This window comes from Miscanthus floridulus, chromosome 11 (genome assembly GCF_019320115.1).
Source record: "Miscanthus floridulus cultivar M001 chromosome 11, ASM1932011v1, whole genome shotgun sequence".
Lineage (NCBI taxonomy): Eukaryota > Viridiplantae > Streptophyta > Magnoliopsida > Poales > Poaceae > Miscanthus > Miscanthus floridulus.
This window is the reverse complement of record NC_089590.1, coordinates 99,271,696-99,290,483: the sequence shown is the minus strand read 5'-3', so window position 1 is coordinate 99,290,483 and position 18,788 is coordinate 99,271,696. Positions and strand designations below refer to the sequence as shown.

Here is an 18,788-nt window from a genome sequence, read left to right as displayed (position 1 = left end):
TACAGAATTTCTTGAAGATCTTTTCTATGTATGCCTTTTGTGACAGTCTTAACACCCCTTTACTTCTATCTCGGTGAATCTCGATCCCTAGAACGAACAAAGCTTCACCAAGATCTTTCATATCAAATTTTGAGGATAAAACTTTTTTGTCTCCAGTAGTAGACTGACATCACTACTTACAAGTAAGATATCATCCACACACAGGACAAGGAAGATAAACTTCCCATTCTTAAACTTTGTATAGACACAATTATCCTCTACATTCTCTTTAAAACCCAAAATTCCTTATTGTCTTATCAAACTTCAAGTACCACTGTCTTAAAGCTTGTTATAATCCATAAATGGATTTCTTTAGGTGGCATCCCATTCGTTCTTTTCCTTCCATGACAAAACATTTCGGTTGTGCCATGTAAATATTTTCCTCCAAGTCCCCGCTGAGAAATGCCGTCTTTACATCCATCTGATGTAATTCTAAATCATAATGTGTCACTAATGCCATTATGATTCTAAATGAATTCTTACATGAGACTAGAGAAAATGTCTCATTGTAATCAATCACTTCTCTTTGCTTAAAGCCTTTTACCATAAGTCGTGCTTTATATCTCTCTATATTCCTTTGAGAGTCAAGTTTTGTTTTGTAGACCCATTTACAGTCTACGGTTTTGGCTCATTTAGGAATTATTTTCAAGTCCCAAACTTTATTGGCATTCATAGATTTCATTTCATCTTCCAAAGCCTCAAGCCACTTTGATGAATGATCACTTCTCATGGCTTATTCAAATGAGGTGGGATCATCCTCTATTTGAAATTCCTCAGTATTGTATACTTCATATTCAACAGGAATAGCTGATTTTCTAACTCTTTGTGACCTTTTAGGGGCCTCCACATTTGGCACATCTTCTATTTGAGGTTGTTGTTGCTCCCCCTCATGTGTGGCAATAGGTTCTATAGGATCCTGAAGAACAGAATCCTCATCGTCATTCATTGTTGCCACAGATAGAATAACAACAGTTGCTGGCACCACAGTATCTTGCACTGTCGGTGCAGCGACCGCAGGTAGTGAGAAAATTGGCTCATGAATCATCGGAGTGGGCGCATACACCCGCTTCTCTTCAAGGTCAATTTCTTGAGCTACCATGCTCCCCCTCATCATTTCATCCTCTAGGAAGACAACGTGTCTCGTTTCCACAAACTTTATATGTCTGTCTAGACAGTAGAAACAAAAACCTTTTGACTTTTCTGGGTAGATAAAATGGCAACTTACTATTTTAGGATCTAGCTTCCTAATGTTTGGGTTAAATAATTTAGCCTCAGCAGGACTCCCCCACACATGTAAGTGGTTTAGTGAGGGTACTCTTTCTGTCCACAACTCATACGGTGTTTTGGACACCGACTTACTTGGTACTCTATTGAGGATATGAATGGCGGTTTTTTAACGCCTCCATCCACAGGCTCAACTGTAAGGTGGAGTAACTTATCATACTACGCACCATATCCATCATGGTACGATTGCGTCTTTCAGCTACTCTATTCTGCTGAGGTTCGCCCGGTGTAAAATACTAGGCTACTATGCTATTCTCCTGTAAGAACCTTGCAAAAGGTTTAGGAACTTGGTCATATGGGGTATGCCGACCGTAGTACTCCCCCCACGGTCGGACCTGACTATCTTAATCTTTAAATTGTGTTGGTTATCAACTTTTGCCTTAAATATCTACACTTATTCAATGCTTTTGTTCTTTCTTTGATTGGATAAATATAGACATAACGGGAGTAATCATCTGTGAATGTTATGAACGAATCATTACCATCCACACTCTTGTGTCCGGTCATCCCGCAGAGGCACATAACGGTTCGTTTTTCAGCCGGTGTTATAAATACAACCTCTGCTCGTATGTGGGGGTACTTTTGCTCATTCCAACAGCTGAGAAACACCTTAGAGAGTGCCAAGAAGAGCAAGGTCCTAGTGAGGTGATTGAGATTTGAGAATCCCAAAGAGAGACCTCATTAGTGAAGATCAAGAGTAGCAAAGTGTGCATCCACCTTTTCATTAGGCTTGTCGTGGTCAAGTGAGAGTTAATGCTTGTTATTCTTGGTGATCACCATCACCTAGACGGCTTGGTGGTGATTGGGAGCTTGGTGATCATCCAGAGAGCTTGTGGATGACCCAACTCAAGTTGTGAGCGGTTGTGGGTGATTCACCATGACGGAGTATCGAAGAATCAACCCGTAGAGAGCACTTGATCCTTACACGGATCAAGGGGGAGCCACACCCTTGCGCGGGTGCTCCAACGAGGACTAGTGGGGAGTGACGACTCTCCGATACCTTAGCAAACATCGCCGCGTTCCTCCTTCTCTATTTACTTTGAGCACTTACTTTGAGCATTTACTTTGAGCAATTCAATTCTTGTTTTTACATTCATAGAATTGACATGCTAGAGTAGGATTGGAACTTAGGTTGCAAGTCTTTTGTGCGGTAAAACAATTAGAAACACTTTTTAGGCACAAGGGGTTAATTAGACTAACCGTAGGATTTAATTATTGCAAAGAAATTTAGAATTAGCCCAATTCATCCCTCTCTTGAGCATCTTGATCCTTTCAACCTTTAAGGGGGAGCTCAACTAAGCCAAGTGCACTGATAGCCTCATTAAACATATACATCTCATCATGATCTGCACCTTACCTATTTCTATCATTTGGACTTCTATAAAGATTGAAATCTCTACCACTAACCAGTCAATATGATCTGGCATTTGAATGTTTCTAAACAAAAGAATAAAGTCTCTCTTCCCTGGGGGGAGTACATAGAGCATAGACACTGGTAAGAACCCAAACTTCATTATTGTGATGAGAGGTGAACTCTACTGAAGTAGCATACGAGTTCTGAAAGATCATGGTGCCTGAAAGAACTGCACTTCGCCAAATAATAATAGACCCCCTAGAAGCACCAACCAAGGGCTGATAAACAAAAGAATCAAACGAGGCATCACAAAAAATACACAGATAGGAAAGATCAAAGCTCTCACGCTTAGTTTCTTGTAAGCATAAGACATCACAACTATTATCTTTTAAACGATCTCTGATGGCGTTTCACTTTTTATCCAAGTTGATTCCATGGATATTCCATGACAAAACATTCCAATGTTTTACAACCCTGATAACAAAAGATAAATGAAAGAAAAGAGAACTGTGAAAACATCAGTTCTAAGCATCCTGAGATGGGCCTGCTCATGAGCTTGGGTCCTTGCCTTTCTTTGAGGTGCCCACATCCTTGTTGGATTTCTTGCCATCATCCTTGTTGGATTTCTTGGGCTTCTTGGGGAGGCCTGACCCGGATTCTACCGTCAGCTTGGTCTTCTTGTTGGTTGGCTTGCCAACCACACTCTGCTTCAACTTCTTGGCATTGAGGCTCTCATATGTAAGATTGGTTGGGTCGATGTTGTAGAAAGTCATCCCTAGATCACATACTATCGAAGGAGAAAGAACAAGAGGATTAGGAGAGCAACCGAGATAGTTACGATCGTTACAGACTGGAGATTTGAAGCCTTTATGCATACTGTGAACTCTTTCACTTCTTCTCAAATTTGTTTCTAAATTATGGATAGACTTACCTCTTTTTCCTTTAGGAGGTGATCTAGAGGTGGCAGGGGGTGGTGGAGGAGTAGAGTGTTCCACAACACCGTCTTGGGGGTCAAGAATAGGCTCAATAGCAGTAGCAGCTTGATCCACAATAGCTTGATCCACCAAAATGTTTGGCTTAGGAGTGGACAGAGCTTGTTGAGAAGAAACAATAGATGTATCATCTGAGATAAGAGCCGAACAGGCATAGGTTAAATCAGTGATTACAACCGAAGGCTTGGAAGGGGGTAAAGTAAAAGAGAAAGAAGTACCACCAAAGTGCTTCTGGAAATTAGCCCAAGCAGGAGAACTGAGGAACTGTTTAGCCTAATCATAGGAACCTTGTTTGAGCATAAGAAGAGTGAAGAAGTCAACCCATGGTGTAGGAATGTTGACAGTTGGTAGAGATATGTCCACACTGTTGAAATATTTGGCCCATCATCTGATGGCCATTGGGCTTGGGCCACTCATAGAAGAAGCCTTCTGAAGCAGTGATGGATCAACTGGGGGAGTGAAAGTTTCCACCAGGCCCACTTGTAGATGTCCAAAATTTTCAGCATTGGCGCCTTCCTGACCACCCGCCACAGCATCATCACCACCTACTTCATTATTGAGATCATCAAAAGCCTCTAAGTCTTCAATCTAAACTTCTTTGACTTGAAAGGCCACAATACTTTGAAGATTAGGGAAATTAGGAATTTCCACTTTCTGTGCTAGCAGTGGTGGAGGTGGGGCCTCATCTTCAGAGCTATCAATAATGTCATCCATAGCTAGGACCTGACCCTGTGGTGCCTGTTCAGGTGTAGCAACTTGTTCAACTACTACCTGCAACACCTCTTCAACAGGCTCCTGATTGTTCTCAGCTTGACCTCCATTAGGCTGGATGGGGATAAGATTTGGTGCCTCATCAGCTTGACCTCCATTGGCATCTGGCTGTGGCCAAACTCCCCAACCCAAAGCCTATTGATGTTCCATGTTAGGGGTAGGTTGATCATTTGCTGGTGGTGGTGGAGGAGAGCCTTGTCTAGGCTAACCAAATCCATGGAAATAAAAAACATTTGGATCAAAGTCCCCATCATCAGGAGGAAATCTTCATCTTGAGCAGCATTGCCAATCATTGTAGCTTGGATCATCTTAGTCTGAACTGACCAACTATCTATGTCAAGGCCAACTCCTTCTGTGAAAACAAAAAAACCAGGGGATGTCTTCAAGACCAGAAACCCTGACTTTGACAACTGCTCTTGCAAGATTATAGTGATCCTCTTCCCAGATCATGAGCAGACCAAAGGATGAGACAACTTTCTGCACCAATTGCCTGGTCCAAAGGTCAATGTCCAACCCAATCATAATAAGCCAAACCTCATGAGTCATAATGCAGTTCTATGATTCCAAGCTCTGTTATGTAGAAAAAAAGAGATAGTACCATTGCCAAAATGGTGAGGGCTCTGTTCAATCAAAAGATCCCGCTCATGAATGTAATTGAAACAAACAAAAGCCTAGCCAAAAGGAGATGGTTGCAAGCTACGGTATCCAACATCCCTATGATTCATCAGAAAGTCATCCAAAGGCATACGAATATCCCAGGAATCAACTGGCCCTTGTGGCATTGGGTGAAAGACAGCAAAAACAAGATCATTATTTCTCTAAGGAACATGCCCAACAACTACTCTGCGCATAAGCGGGCGCCCATCAACCATCATGCGCTGCGTGCCAAGAGGCAAGAAAGGTGTAGGATCAACAAAGTGAAAAAGCCATGGCGTGTTGCAAAGAGAGGCCAGGGGTTACTGTAGCACCAATTGGGGTTTTCTCCTCCCAGAAAACATGACAAAGCGGAGGAATGGAGGTGAAGGCGAGCACAGACTTGGCGTACTCACCAAAGGAGTCGAAGAAGGGTGCGCTCCTAGAGGCCGGAGGGGGAGATGAGGCATCGTCGATCACCGATGTCGTCACCTCGTCGTTGTCGCCGTCCAGGAACTCTAGAGTGGTGATACGCCAGGAGCGAGACCAAGAGATGACTATAGGGGAAGGCGGGGTAATTCCAGTAGAGTGAATAAAGTATTCACGCATGGATGCGAAGCGTCGGGCAGGAACAGTGGAGGAGGCCCAGTTGTCATAGGGATATTGGAGAGGTGGGATTTGGTAGCAGCAAAATTACCATCCGTAAATTTGCCAGAGAGGCGCGGAGATCGAGGCGAGAATTGGCAGTTGCCAAATGAATGGCCTAATCGGAGGCAATTACAACAACGCAAAGGATTGGGGCAAGTGGGCCTCAAGTGACCATGGGCCAAACATCTCGAACAAGATAAATGGGCTGGACTGCTGCCAAGAATGCCCTCATAAACATAATTTGAAACTGAAGTAACGGCAGGCATAGTTGTCGCGCCAAATTTAATACGATTGAAGACTGAGTTATGAACTGATTGGGGATTCAAACCTGGGACAGGTGCACGGCTCGTCACCGGAATGGCGTTTGCTCCGGTGAGCAATCCGGTCGTCGGCGGTGAAGGATTCCTCTTCTTTCCCACCATGGACCATTGAGCTTCTTCCTCAGCAATCCACTGATGGAGTTCAGAGCGATAATTGGGACCCCCGCCATGCCAGAGGTTAAAGTAAACCTTGAAAAGAGCACACTCAAAGGAGCGGAGCTTATAAACGTGAAAACCAACCACCGGCGATGAAACAGAGTAGCGGAAAACTCTATCACCGAGTTTCAGGACATGAAAGTTTGCGGGCACACCTTCGATGACAGATTGAAGAAGAAAGGGAACCGGATTTTCAGATAACTTGAATTTGCAACGACCAAAAGAGACAACCATAAAAAATTCAGAGGAGGAGAAGGAGGGATCAAAGCTGACCGGCGAGCCATACTGACGACGAATCTCAGCTTCAACCACTCTCCCAGGTCGGAAGTTTTAGACCCAGAAGATCCATAACTCGAGCACGTTATCACCCCCTGAGGAGAGGTGAAGGTCGCCATCCAGCAGGGCGAGTAGAGAGGAGGGGATGCACACCGACCCCCACCCAAGGGCCCGGCGAGCGGTGGTGGACGACGGGCCCGGAGAAGACACCGGCGTGTAGACCTTCACAATCGCCTCAACCGTCACGATTTTTGCCTCGCAATGGTTGTTCGTTAATCCGTGTTCCTCGTCGTCTTTTCTCTGTGTGGCCACTTTATACCTTCTTGTTATAGGAAGTTTAAAACCACAAAACTGAAAAGCATTAAGAGGGAATCACATAGCTAAGATACGGAGTATGTCAGCAAATTTCAAATATTCTATGGTGCACTACTGAGATAATCAGGGTGAACAAAGGGGGTGAGAAACAATAAAGATCTTGTAAATCAGAAGCACCAAATAAGTAGTTACCTACAAGTCATGTTGCTGCAGCGCATTGTTCTTCGAGAAAACTTAGCACACGCCTGGACTCTGTTGCATGAGTCGCCATCAGCAATATATCGTGATATACATTCCATCTTGCAATATGCAACCAAGACACTGTGCTAGTTCTAGCCACGATCGGTGTAGTGCATGATTGCAGTGTACAGTCAAGACGCACTTTCTCCTGATTTTTGACAAGTTCTGATGGTGCATGGATGCTGGCTGCTGACACGGGAGGGTCGGGCCCTTCTCCTTCCAGGCTTCGCCCTGATCGTTCGGCTTATAACCTATATTTTTTCAGTTAATAAGTAGTATTTTTTTTATAATAAATTAAACCCACCCCAAACTTCCACACGGAGCGCGTCGTCGCGGAGACCCAGGTCCGGGTGGAGTGGTGACCTCACCGCGCCGCGCACGCGTCCTGCGTCCTGCCGCGCGCCCGTGACCCAGTGCAATCCATGGTCATGGTCATCATCAAGGACGGCCAAGCAGGAGACGGTGGCGGATGAGGTGGGGCCCCACCGGCCACCGCCATGTCCACCAACCCAAGCAAGGCACATATACTCCCGTCCCATCGGCCATCGTAAAGAATCACAGACAAATTAGCACGCGCTGCTCCTGGCAGCTGGTTTACTTAAAACCCAAACCCCTCGTCACCCAGAACAGCCAGGCCAGCCACCATGGCTCCACCACCTCTGCTCCCGCCTCTCCTCATCCTCCTCGTCATCGCGCCTCTCTTCCCCACCGCCGCGCCGACGGCCACAACGCTGCCGCTGTACCGCCACCTCCCTCACTTGGCCGAGGCCGGGCACCACCACCCGCTGTATCGCCTGGCCGCCGCGTCGCTGGCCCGCGCGTCGCACCTCAAGCGCCGGGGCCGCCCCGGCCACCACAGCCAGAAAGGATCATCAGGCGGCCGCCCGTCAATACCAGCCACCGCCGCGCTGTACCCGCACTCCTACGGCGGCTACGCCTTCACGGCGTCGCTCGGCACGCCGCCGCAGCCGCTCCCCGTGCTGCTCGACACCGGCAGCCACCTCACGTGGGTGCCGTGCACCTCCAACTACGACTGCCGCAACTGCTCTTCCCCGTTCGCCGCCGCCGTGCCTGTCTTCCACCCCAAGAACTCCTCCTCCTCCCGCCTCGTCGGCTGCCGCAACCCCTCCTGCCTGTGGGTCCACTCCGCCGAGCAACTCGCCAAATGCGGCGTCCCCTGCTCCCGCGGCGCCAACTGCACCCCCACCGCCACCGCCAGCAACGTCTGCCCGCCCTACGCCGTTGTCTATGGCTCCGGCTCCACCGCCGGGCTGCTCATCGCCGACACCCTGCGCGCGCCGGGCCGCGCCGTCCCGGGCTTCGTCCTCGGGTGCAGCCTCGTGTCCGTGCACCAGCCGCCGTCGGGCCTCGCGGGCTTCGGCCGCGGCGCGCCGTCCGTGCCCGCGCAGCTCGGGTTCCCCAAGTTCTCCTACTGCCTCCTGTCCCGCCGCTTCGACGACAACGCCGCCGTGAGCGGCTCGCTGGTCCTCGGCGGCGACAACGCCGGCGCCGACGGCATGCAGTACGTTCCCCTGGTTAAGAGCGCAGCGGGCGAGAAGCAGCCGTACGCCGTGTACTACTACCTGGCGCTGTCGGGCGTGACGGTGGGCGGGAAGGCGGTGCGGCTCCCGGCGCGGGCGTTCGCGGCCAACGCCGCGGGGTCCGGCGGCTCCATCGTAGACTCCGGCACCACGTTCACGTACCTCGACCCGACGGTGTTCCAGCCCGTGTCGGACGCTGTGGTGGCGGCGGTCGGCGGGCGGTACAAGCGGTCCAAGAACGTGGAGGACGGGCTGGGGCTGCACCCTTGCTTCGCGCTGCCGCAGGGCGCCAAGTCCATGGCGCTGCCGGAGCTGTCGCTCCACTTCAAGGGCGGCGCGGTCATGCAGCTCCCGCTCGAGAACTACTTCGTGGTCGCGGGGCGCGCCCCCGTGCCCGGCGCTGGCGCCGACGCCGCCGAGGCCATCTGCCTCGCCGTCGTCACCGACTTCGGAGGCTCCGGCGCTGGAGACGAGGGCGGCGGCCCGGCCATCATCCTTGGCAGCTTCCAGCAGCAGAACTACCTCGTGGAGTACGACCTGGAGAAAGAGAGGCTGGGGTTCCGCCGGCAGCCATGCGCGTCGTCGTCGTGAGCGACGTCGATCGGCATGGCAGGATCGGAGTGGAGGCTATTAATTACTCCAGTCCACGTAGCGGCAAAGCTAAATGCAAGCTGTCTGCTTGCTCTTTTACTATCGTGCTTTGCGGATTGTACTGGTAATAAACTAAATTTACTATCGTGTAAGATTGGAAAAGAAAAAAAAAATACTATCGTGTGTGCCTGCTCATTCATGTCATTTGGATGTGTTTAGAGTTTAGACGTTGATCATCATAATGGTATGTGAAGAAAAGACGAGCAAAAAGACGGATGATTTCCTTTTTCTTTAGGGACTGCTTTGGGAAGAGGGGAAGCATGTGCATCGATGCAGCTCATTAGAATTGTTCTACTCCATACTATTAGTAGTATTTTATTTTAATCCGTATTGTAGTATTTTTTTTAGCATATTTCAGCATTTCTCTTGGACTAAAAACAAAAAAGCAAGCATGTGCCTGTGATATCGGCCATTGGCTTCTGGGCTGACGGGTGGAATGTTTGGTGGGCCACTGGGCCTACCTCTTGTCGCATATTGCATGTGGTCGTGGGCAGGGCTACTTTTACCTCCCCTACCTACTGACAGTGGCGGCGTGAATGAGGGCATGTGCCATTGCTCGCCGTGTCGGCAGTGCAGTGCAGGGACCAGGGCGTCTTCGATGTGTACAATTAGGGTATTTATTTTTTTACCTTTTAAGAAGAATTTATTTATTTACTTGTGCAATACCGGACGGCAGTAAAAAAAAACATTGAGAGAATTACAGGTATGGCCTTAAAAAACTGTGCTTTCCTTCTATAGCTCTTTTTTAAAAACTTTCATATAAGGCCGGAAATCGAAAATCTCTTACCCGACCTTCCGTCCAAATCTGTCAGCTTCTACCGTTACTTCTGCCCTATAAGCTACGCAAAAAGTCCAGATTACCCCTGCTTCCTTCTTACCTCCTGTTTCACGCTCGTGAAGTTTTCGCGTTTGTTCGGCCAAGAAAAAAGGTGGGACGCGTGGTCGGTGGTGCATGGAGGACGGCCGCGCCGATGGGGGGCTGCCCGGCGCCGGCGGACTCCTCTGAGTCGCCAGATCCGGGCGTCGCATTCCTATCCGCGGACCACATCTGCTCGAGCGGTTGGCGTGCGTGCGGTGGTCACTGACCGGAGGTCGCCTGGCCCAGCGTCGCAGGCGGCCGGCGGGCTGCGGGCTGCTGCGGCGTCTTGGGCGGCGGTGCCTGTGCGACGGGCAGCCGCAGCGGCGCGGCACCAACACGGGGGCACGGCTCACCAGGAGCAGCCGATCTGCATGCTGCCCCGTCCGACCAGCATGTCAAGTTCAAATTAGTTTAACGAGTTTTATGCTATATAGGTTGGTTTATAGGCCCAGGTGGACAGTAGTTGTATTTTTTCTTCTAGATATAATAATAGAATTTGTGATTGTACTAGTGAATATGCTTTAAGTTATTCTTTTTACTAGGTTGTTTTTTATGTAAATCTATTTTTTTGTAAACTCGTCTTACTGGCGAGTAATTTCTTCCACCCAGAAAACAAAATTTCAAAGTTATTTATTTATGCAATGTAATTGAGCAGGTCCAGGGTATAATTTTGAAAAATATATTAAAAACTAAAAAAAATTCAACAGTTGGCGCACTGAAACCATATGTACTATTACGTGTGACCTTATTTACACAATATTACTCTCAATCTAAAACAGACAAACTAAACTCCGTATTTTTTTGTTATGGGTAAAATGGTCATTTTACCACTCATTTAACAACGTTAAGTGGTTGAATTGGACGGAAGGTCATACAGGTAAGATATTTTCGATTTCGGGCCTTATAGGTAAATTCAAGAAGAAGAAAAAGACCATAGAAGAAAGGCACAGTTTTTTTTAAGGCCATACAAGTAATTCTCTCGAAAACATTTGTACTCGTAAAACTAGTGCTAGGAGTACATTCTACTGTTCTGGGCTCGGCTTTCTGTTTGTACCTCATTTTCCATCAGGCCCAACAACACGCAGTGGGCCTCGCATTGACTGGCCCACTACTCCATAGCGACAGAGAGGGAAGCTGATACGCAATACGCAATACGCAATCTCAAAAGACGCGGACGGGGAAGGCCCAAACGAACATGGGCTGATGGGCCATGCGCGTCTACTTTGTTTCCTTCCTTGTTCGGCTCTTTCCTTAAAGGCTTGTTTGGAAACATTGCAATTTCCTTCGATGCATATGTATTGAAAGATGGAAAAGATTAAGGTAAAAAAGATTAGTTTATTTCCAGGGCCGGCCCTGGGCCGGGCAAGCGGGGCCGTCGCCCTGGGCCCCCGATTCCAAGGGGCCCCACCCCAAGTGTGTACACTATAAGTATACGACCTGTCAACTGTCAAGGCCTCACTGGCCCAGCAGCATCCGGCGGTGATGGAATTGACCGCTGTAGCACTCAAGTTTGCTGATTCCTTGCTGGCTAGCTCGTGCTCGCTTGAAGGTAAGGTAGCAGTAGCTTGAAGGTAATTTAAGAATTGTTTTTTATGAATATTGTTTTTCAAATAAAATTAAGTGTTTGTCAGTAATATTTCATACATATTTAGGGGAATTAGGGCCTATTTGGCCCGCGCCTACGCACCCCGAGCCGCAACAAGGGCGGCACCAAAAGTGCGGCGTATGATTTCGTCGCCGAACTTTTGGCAAGCTCACACGAACCAAACGCACGCCAAAATTGTGGTGCGAAAGGTGCAGTGCAGTGCAAAACCAAACACATCCTTACATACAGTATTGTGACTAGCATGTGCTTAGAAGGACCCCTATTTTTTTTTGTTTCGCCCCGGGCCGGCCAGCCCTGTTTATTTTCCACCTCACCAAAAACTCAGAACGCATGAAATAGGATGATCTCGTGGGGTTCGTTTTCTTCAATTCGTATATGGATCTAGGTACTTGTTTAGTTACTCCAGAATCCAAACTTTGGCACTATATAAAAAGAAGATTCTCCGTCACATCAAACTTGTGGTACATGCATGGAGTACTAAATATTGACGAAATCAAAAACTAATTGCAGAGTTTGGTTGTACTTTGCGAGACAAACGTTTTGAGCCTAATTAATCAACGATTGGACAATTATTACTAAATACAAATAAAATGCTACAGTGCGCTACAGTGCCCTTAGATTTTTGGCGGCGCCAACTTTGATGGCAACTAAACGCGCCCTAGGACTAGTGGAGGGATTAAGTTTGTCCAGCCAAACAGTGTCTAACGAGCGAGTAATTAGTCTATATTTTAATACTTCATGCATATGTCCAAACATTCGATGAGACAACGACTAAAGTTTAGGAGAAAAAACCCAACACCTCCTGACACTAGATGACGACCGACTCTATGTGCACGAGGACCACGGCGTCCTTGTCCTTGGATGTTTAGGGGCCGTTTGGATAATGGGAAAATCAAAGGAAAAGCATAGGAATTCACATTCCTATGGAACGGCACCAAATTTGCTGTTTGGAACAAGGGAATCACTCAACCCTTTCCTCCGGAATCACGTAGCCAGATGCTCATTTCACAGGAAAACAAAAATCCACTGCTACCTCTGGTTTTGTCTCCGCCGCGGGAGTCTGAGGCAGCAGCCAGCAACGTTGGATGCTGATCGGCTTTGCTTGGCACTTTGGCAAGACTGATTGAAGAGGGCCCACATACAACTACCAAATTAGTTCTAATTTATCCTCGTTACTGTATTTTTTATTCCTACATTCTAAACACCTCTTCTTATATTTTCCTATGTTTTTCCGCTCCTCTGTTTTACCACTTTATTCCTAACTTTTTTCTACGTTTTCTCATATTCCTCTGTTTTGTATTTCTTCGTTCCAAACATGCCAAAGCACCAGCCACCAGGGCACAAGCTATTCGCTGTCCACGATCCACCATTGTCTTGTCGTTTTGAGCTCGTCATGGTTCCTGCATTGTTCTTTGCATTCAGTCATGAGCAGGACAGACAGGACCGTAGAACCCAACCACCGGTAGATATTTTTGGTCACCTGCACTGCACCTAAAAGCTATGCTCACAAAAAAATGAAAGAAATTGAAATAACTTTCAGTTGAACCCGATCATCAGACGCACGGGCAGGCTTGCAGTTGAAGCGTGTGAACTTGAGAATATGCGGACCTGATTTCCGCCCCGTTCGTCGTACTTTTTCAGCTAACCAACAGTATTTTTCTCTCACAACAAATCAGTTAACAGTACTTTCAGCCATGAGTTATCCACCCAAGCGAACAGGCCATCCGTCAACGGGTGTGACAACTGTTTTGTGTTGTGACAGAGATGCACACACACCAAGCAAAGGAAGAAACCAAACCAAGCGCAATTGGATCACGTCGTAGAAAGGTTGGGGATAAATGGAAGTGCGCTGCTGTGTTCAGGGGGCAGAAAGGTCGCAAGCTTTCCGCGTGCAATATCTAGTCTCTCGACCCGTGACTTGGTGGAGCACGTCACGTCGCGCCTGCGCGGGTGCGCCAAACAACAGCTAGCACCTAGCACCTAGCACCTAGCACCAATGTTTCGTGATGATGATCCATTAGCGAATTTTTTGGGATTGGAACATGATAGCGAGGATTGCAACTGAACATGAACCGATTCGAATGGCAAGATTTCAGGAACAGAGCAGAGCAATCGTCTGAATTCCGGGGGGCATCAAAGGATCACGATATTCGGCGGCCTAGTAGTAACTTTTTCTAGTATGTAAAACTGAAAGAGAAAGCAATTGCAAGATGAAGCAGATAATAGTGTATACTAAGTACTGGTACGAATAAAGATGCAAAACAAGTCTGAATCATAATGTATGCATAGGGGAGCATCTAAGCAGTATATATATATATAATCTAATAAAGCAAGCAGCCGGCGATGTACAGAGGAACAATCGACATCGAAATCGACCGAGAGAATCAACGAAAGAAAGAATAAATCCGCAGAAAAAAGCAGCATCAGCTGGTAATATTATCTACTACTAGTATCTCTAGCAAATCCCACCACCAGATCGACACCGAAACCGAAACCGAGGACCAAAATCAGAACCAGACTTTGCAATCCGTGGGCTGGAACGGCGATGCGTTGGCGGCACCAGGGGCGGGGACGGAGAGCTTGCAGGTGATCTTGGCCTTGGGCCCGCGGACCTTGAACGACCAGACCTTGACCCTGAGCTTGGCGTTGAGATCCACGTTGACGGCGAAGTTGCCCGCGGACTGCTCCTGCCTGAACTCGGCGGCGGTGACGTCGCCCTGGAGGGGCTGCGAGCCGCGGAACTCCGGGGACAGCTTCGTGGACGCCTCCGTGCCCTGGTAGAAGGCGTCGAGCGGCGCGTAGCCGAAGCGCTGGTCCTTGTAGAAGGCGAGGGACTGGACGTCGTCGTAGTAGAGACCGACACGCGTGTTGGGGTTGCGCACCGTCATGGTCACGTTGAGGTCGTAGGCGAGCGTGGAGGACGGGGAGAGGGAGAACTGGGCGAGGGAGGCGGAGTCGACGGTCGCCGCGATCATGTGCGGCTTGAAGATGAGGTAGAGGATGAGGAGGAGGATGCCGAGCGTCACGGCGAGCGAGACGAGGATGCTGCAGAGGCAGCTGAAGAGCCCGCACGCTAGGCACTTGCAGGGGCAGCACAGGCACGAGACGGCGCGGCTCGCGGAGCCCATGGTTGTGGTCGCGGTCGCCGGATTTTGGTGAGATCCCCTCTCCGCTTGTGCTGCGGGCTTGGATTGGGTTCCGATGAATGGAATGGAATTGAAGACGCAGGACGGCGGTGCGGTGGATTGGATTTGGTGGGGAGGGTTCGTGCGGGGGTGGCTGGTTTATATGGAAGCCTGGCGTGGTGGAGTTGGACGCCCGCCGAGATGGCGAGGTGGGGTTAATCTGGCGGCGGTGGTTGGCTTGGCCAGGTCGTCGTGCTCGCGGCTCGCCTGCCTGCTGGGCTCCCAGCCCTTCCCTTGGTTGCAAATGCAAAGTGGAAGGAGACGAGGAGGCGCCGCTAGCACATGGCGGTTATGCCCCCGGCGAGGAGAGGGCCTTTGGGTGGGTGGGTCGCTTTGGCGTAGCGCCTGATTGGTTTGACCGTTTGCAGCGCAACGGCACGACGTCCCGAGTCAGGTTCAGGCACAATCCCATCCCATCCCACACCCTGCCTTGTCTTCTGCCATCCGATCCAGGTGAAGACTCAATCGCATTATTTGAAAAATAAGAATTACCCTTTTTCAATGATAATTAAACAGAAATGCTATACAACACATACGTGTTTTTAGCATGAATACAACACGGTGAATTTACAACACACATGTGCAGCACCTGCGCGCGTTGCTGCCGGGAAAAGGGAAGAGGATCGGGAGCCTGCGAGGCGGCCGGCAGTGCCATCTGTGCGTGCAGCTGTCGCAGAGGAAGAGGACGAAGCGGAGGCCAGAGATGGGCACAGGCGCACAGCAGCCCTGAAGAGTCTCTGATCGGATGGATGGTCATGGCCTCTCTTCATGTGATTTGTCTTTTCATAAAAAAAAAAATATTTCTTATGATATGTAATCTATGATCCTGTGATTTGTGATTATTTAGAGGTAGAAAAAAACTAAAGGCTGAGGGCAGAAGAAAGGTGGAAGCTGTTGGATTTTAATCCTATAGTGTAAAAAAAATCATGTGTTCAAACTGAATAAAACACAGGGTTGTTTGGTAGACAGACTCGCTTAGCTAACATCGCAAAGTTATTAGCACCTTTTTAATCCAAGTAAAGAATATCCATTTTTAATGATTTTGATGGCAATCAACTATTTTCGAATTGGTTCACATCACAGCACAGCACGCCGGCTCGTCCATCGTTCCAGGGTCTCATCTCAGAGAAACAAATGCGGTGGCGTGCGGCGCCATTCCGTTTCAAGAGCCACCAAGTCACCCCCATCGCTCCATTCTCTTGCTTCCGCCCGCTTGTGCAGCGAGCCGTTGCAGGTCAAATCCTGCAGCCCTGCTGACAATCCACGGCAGAAATAAACAACAAAAACGGCCTATTGCTTTCTGATGCCGTTTGTGCTTGACAACTTCCCTCAATTCACTCAAGGACACGTCGCCCGCGTGTCGCTCTCATCAGAGTGTCTTGGATTTTTTACTCGGAAGTCCATCGTCGGATCGATTGATTTGTCGCGCAGAGACGCGTGACGACTAACCACGTTTGAACCACACTGTTTCATAGTAGATCCGAAATTAAGACGCGAGCCGCGTGTTCCTAATCCTAATCGCGTGTCCGCGTAAAACCAACCCGATAGTCTGCCCGCAAGCTACCGCTACCACTACTCTTGCTATGGTCGTGTCGGTGTGTTGCTACAGAAAAAACTAAATTTTATACTAAATCATATGAATCACACGATAATATAATAATACTATGAAATTAAATACCAACGCTAAAGTGATATTTAATCTCAAAGGCAAAGTTCGTGAAATTAATATAGTCACGGAAAACGCGGCGCCGCTGGCTCACAAACTTTACTGTATATGTCTTTCTATGATACAACTAAGATAATATTTTATATCGACGGAAAAAAATCTCCGATATTCATTTCTTTCGTATGCTAATAAATCAATAAATAAGTTTTACCGCATCCTCGTAGCATCGTATATACATAGGTTTATCATAGCAAAAATTACGCATGCGTTGTAACAAAAACTAATTCAACAGGCATGCATGTACCTGGTCTGTGGCCCTCACCTGTCCTTGATGCACAGAGCATGCACTCATACCTGGCACTGGCACCCCGAATACAAATTAGGAAGTAGAAATTCTGAAACACAATCCACGTTAATTAACCATGAGCAATCTGAATGGAAAAGAAAAACGGTAAGTGGCTGAATGACATACCAGATCCAACCCTACTATCTCATTTGCAAGTGATTTGGACCCTAACCTTACATGCTGGTGGTGCCAGTTTCTCAAGGTGTCGCTCACTGGAGCCCAACAACCTTAGAAGAAAACACAAGAAATATATAGGGACAATTGTCTGTTAGGATATCCAAAGTGATGGTCCTTTGCTGCCGGACATCTACTTTTGAGCATTTTGTCAGAAGACACTCTGGTTTGGTGAAATTAGGCCAAATGACACCACGGACCAGTTGCAGCCGGTTGAGGAGAGAGAACAGTAGTGAAATGGCATTCTTGCCCCTGCCACTTTCTTCTTCCTCTCTCCCTTTATTTTTTCTGTTTCCTGTCCCCGCCACCCTCTCCGTCTCTCGTACGGCGGCACGCGCGGAGCCATCGGCGGCGAAGTCCGCGAGGGCGGGCGCTACGCCCTCGCGCACCGCGCGGCGACGGTTCTCCGACAACTTGTAGAGCTCGAAGAGCGTCGTGGCCACGAGCCCCACGCGCGTGTCGTCGCCGTCCAGGCTGAGGTGCAGGAGCGCCCGGGCCGCTGCCTCGCCCCCGGCCTCCGCGTGCCGCAGCAGCACCGCCGCGTTGCCAGACTCCAGCACCCCCCTCCGCCCGGCGGCGCCGGACTTGGCCAGCCTCAGCAGCGCCGGCACCGGCGACGCGGACCGAGCCGGCGCCGCCGGCACCGCTTCTTGCCTCGCGTGCACCCCTCCATCAGCAGGGACGGGAGCCGCCGCCGCAGCAGCCACGGAAAGCGAGACGACGACTATGAGGCGGCGCAGCGCGTGGTTCGGGATGAGCGGCGGGCAGGGCGGTTGCGGGAGGTTGGTGACGAGGCAGGTGAGGTGCCCCCCGTCGAGCCACTGTTGGATGCTGCGGTGCTCGAAGGTGTGGCCAGCGGGGAGGATGATGGGGTCCATCATGACCTCCAACGTGATGGGACATAGGAAATCGTCCGGCCACACCTCCATTCTTGAGTGGCAGGATCCGTGGCGCCGGCAAAATGTCTTCTGGCAAAATGTCCTGTGGCCTAATTTCACTGAACTAGAGTGTCTTCTGGCAAAATGCTCCAAAATTGGTGTCCGCCAGCAAAGGACCATCACTTTGGATGTCGAACAGACAATTGTCCCAAATACATATGAACCAACAGTGTTAGAAAATGCACAGGTGGAGGCAAACTCCATGTATATGTTCACCCAAATTGGTTTGCTTAGGAATACATGTGTCAGCACAAAAGAAATTGGAATAGAGAGCTAAATTTGTTTTGAAGCTCACCATAGGTTTGCATAGGGCTAGAAGGAAAACACATAATGGCATAATGCATGTAATGTGCGACAGATCAGTATTGCAAATGCAGACTCTTTCCTGAACAAACTAATAAACCGAGAATATTCTAATTCATAACTCGCTACAGTGCACTTGCTGGCCTGAACCATGTTGTCATGTTAATGAGGGCATGAGCATGGCTTTGAAGTCCATGGAAAAATCATATAAAAATAATAATAGTACCTGCCATTAGTTTATACAATAACATAGATCTGTGATGGGCCCAGCTACAATTTACAAATCAGTTGTTAGGGAAGGAACCATAATTCTTCTGCGAATGGCATAGTAGAACGACATGAAAACCTTGGGATTTTTTACAATAATATAAATCTGTCATATGCCAACCTAACCTTATCTCCCAGTGTTGCATGCAGAATAAGCCAATTAATATGAACACTGAAGATATTAAAAGCAGCATAGGTAAAGGAAGTTATGCTCCTCACTAGAT

General features: G+C 48.6%; 3 protein-coding genes across 3 annotated transcripts; 1 reads left to right on the top strand and 2 right to left on the bottom strand.

Annotated features, from left to right (window-relative positions):
• Positions 1–7,602: 7,602 nt before the first annotated feature.
• On the top strand, positions 7,603–9,353 carry LOC136494184 (probable aspartyl protease At4g16563). Its single transcript, XM_066490343.1, has one exon. The coding sequence runs from the start codon at positions 7,673–7,675 to the stop codon at positions 9,158–9,160; it is 1,488 nt and encodes a 495-aa protein (XP_066346440.1). The 5' UTR covers positions 7,603–7,672; the 3' UTR covers positions 9,161–9,353.
• A 4,616-nt stretch (positions 9,354–13,969) lies between these two features.
• On the bottom strand, positions 13,970–15,086 carry LOC136494182 (NDR1/HIN1-like protein 2). The gene has a single exon (XM_066490341.1). The coding sequence runs from the start codon at positions 14,811–14,813 to the stop codon at positions 14,193–14,195; it is 621 nt and encodes a 206-aa protein (XP_066346438.1). The 5' UTR covers positions 14,814–15,086; the 3' UTR covers positions 13,970–14,192.
• A 1,866-nt stretch (positions 15,087–16,952) lies between these two features.
• Positions 16,953–17,985, bottom strand: LOC136492536 (U-box domain-containing protein 8-like). The gene is made up of 2 exons (XM_066488517.1): positions 17,257–17,985; positions 16,953–16,967 (listed from the first exon to the last, which is right to left on the bottom strand). The coding sequence occupies exons 1-2, from the start codon at positions 17,983–17,985 to the stop codon at positions 16,953–16,955; spliced, it is 744 nt and encodes a 247-aa protein (XP_066344614.1).
• Positions 17,986–18,788: the final 803 nt, after the last annotated feature.

Excerpts from the sequence above, each read along its gene's own strand:
- LOC136494182 (XM_066490341.1), bottom strand. The coding sequence starts at position 14,813 with ATGGGCTCCGCGAGCCGCGCCGTCTCGTGCCTGTGCTGCCCCTGCAAG.
- LOC136494184 (XM_066490343.1), top strand. The coding sequence starts at position 7,673 with ATGGCTCCACCACCTCTGCTCCCGCCTCTCCTCATCCTCCTCGTCATC.
- LOC136492536 (XM_066488517.1), bottom strand. The coding sequence starts at position 17,985 with ATGGAGGTGTGGCCGGACGATTTCCTATGTCCCATCACGTTGGAGGTC.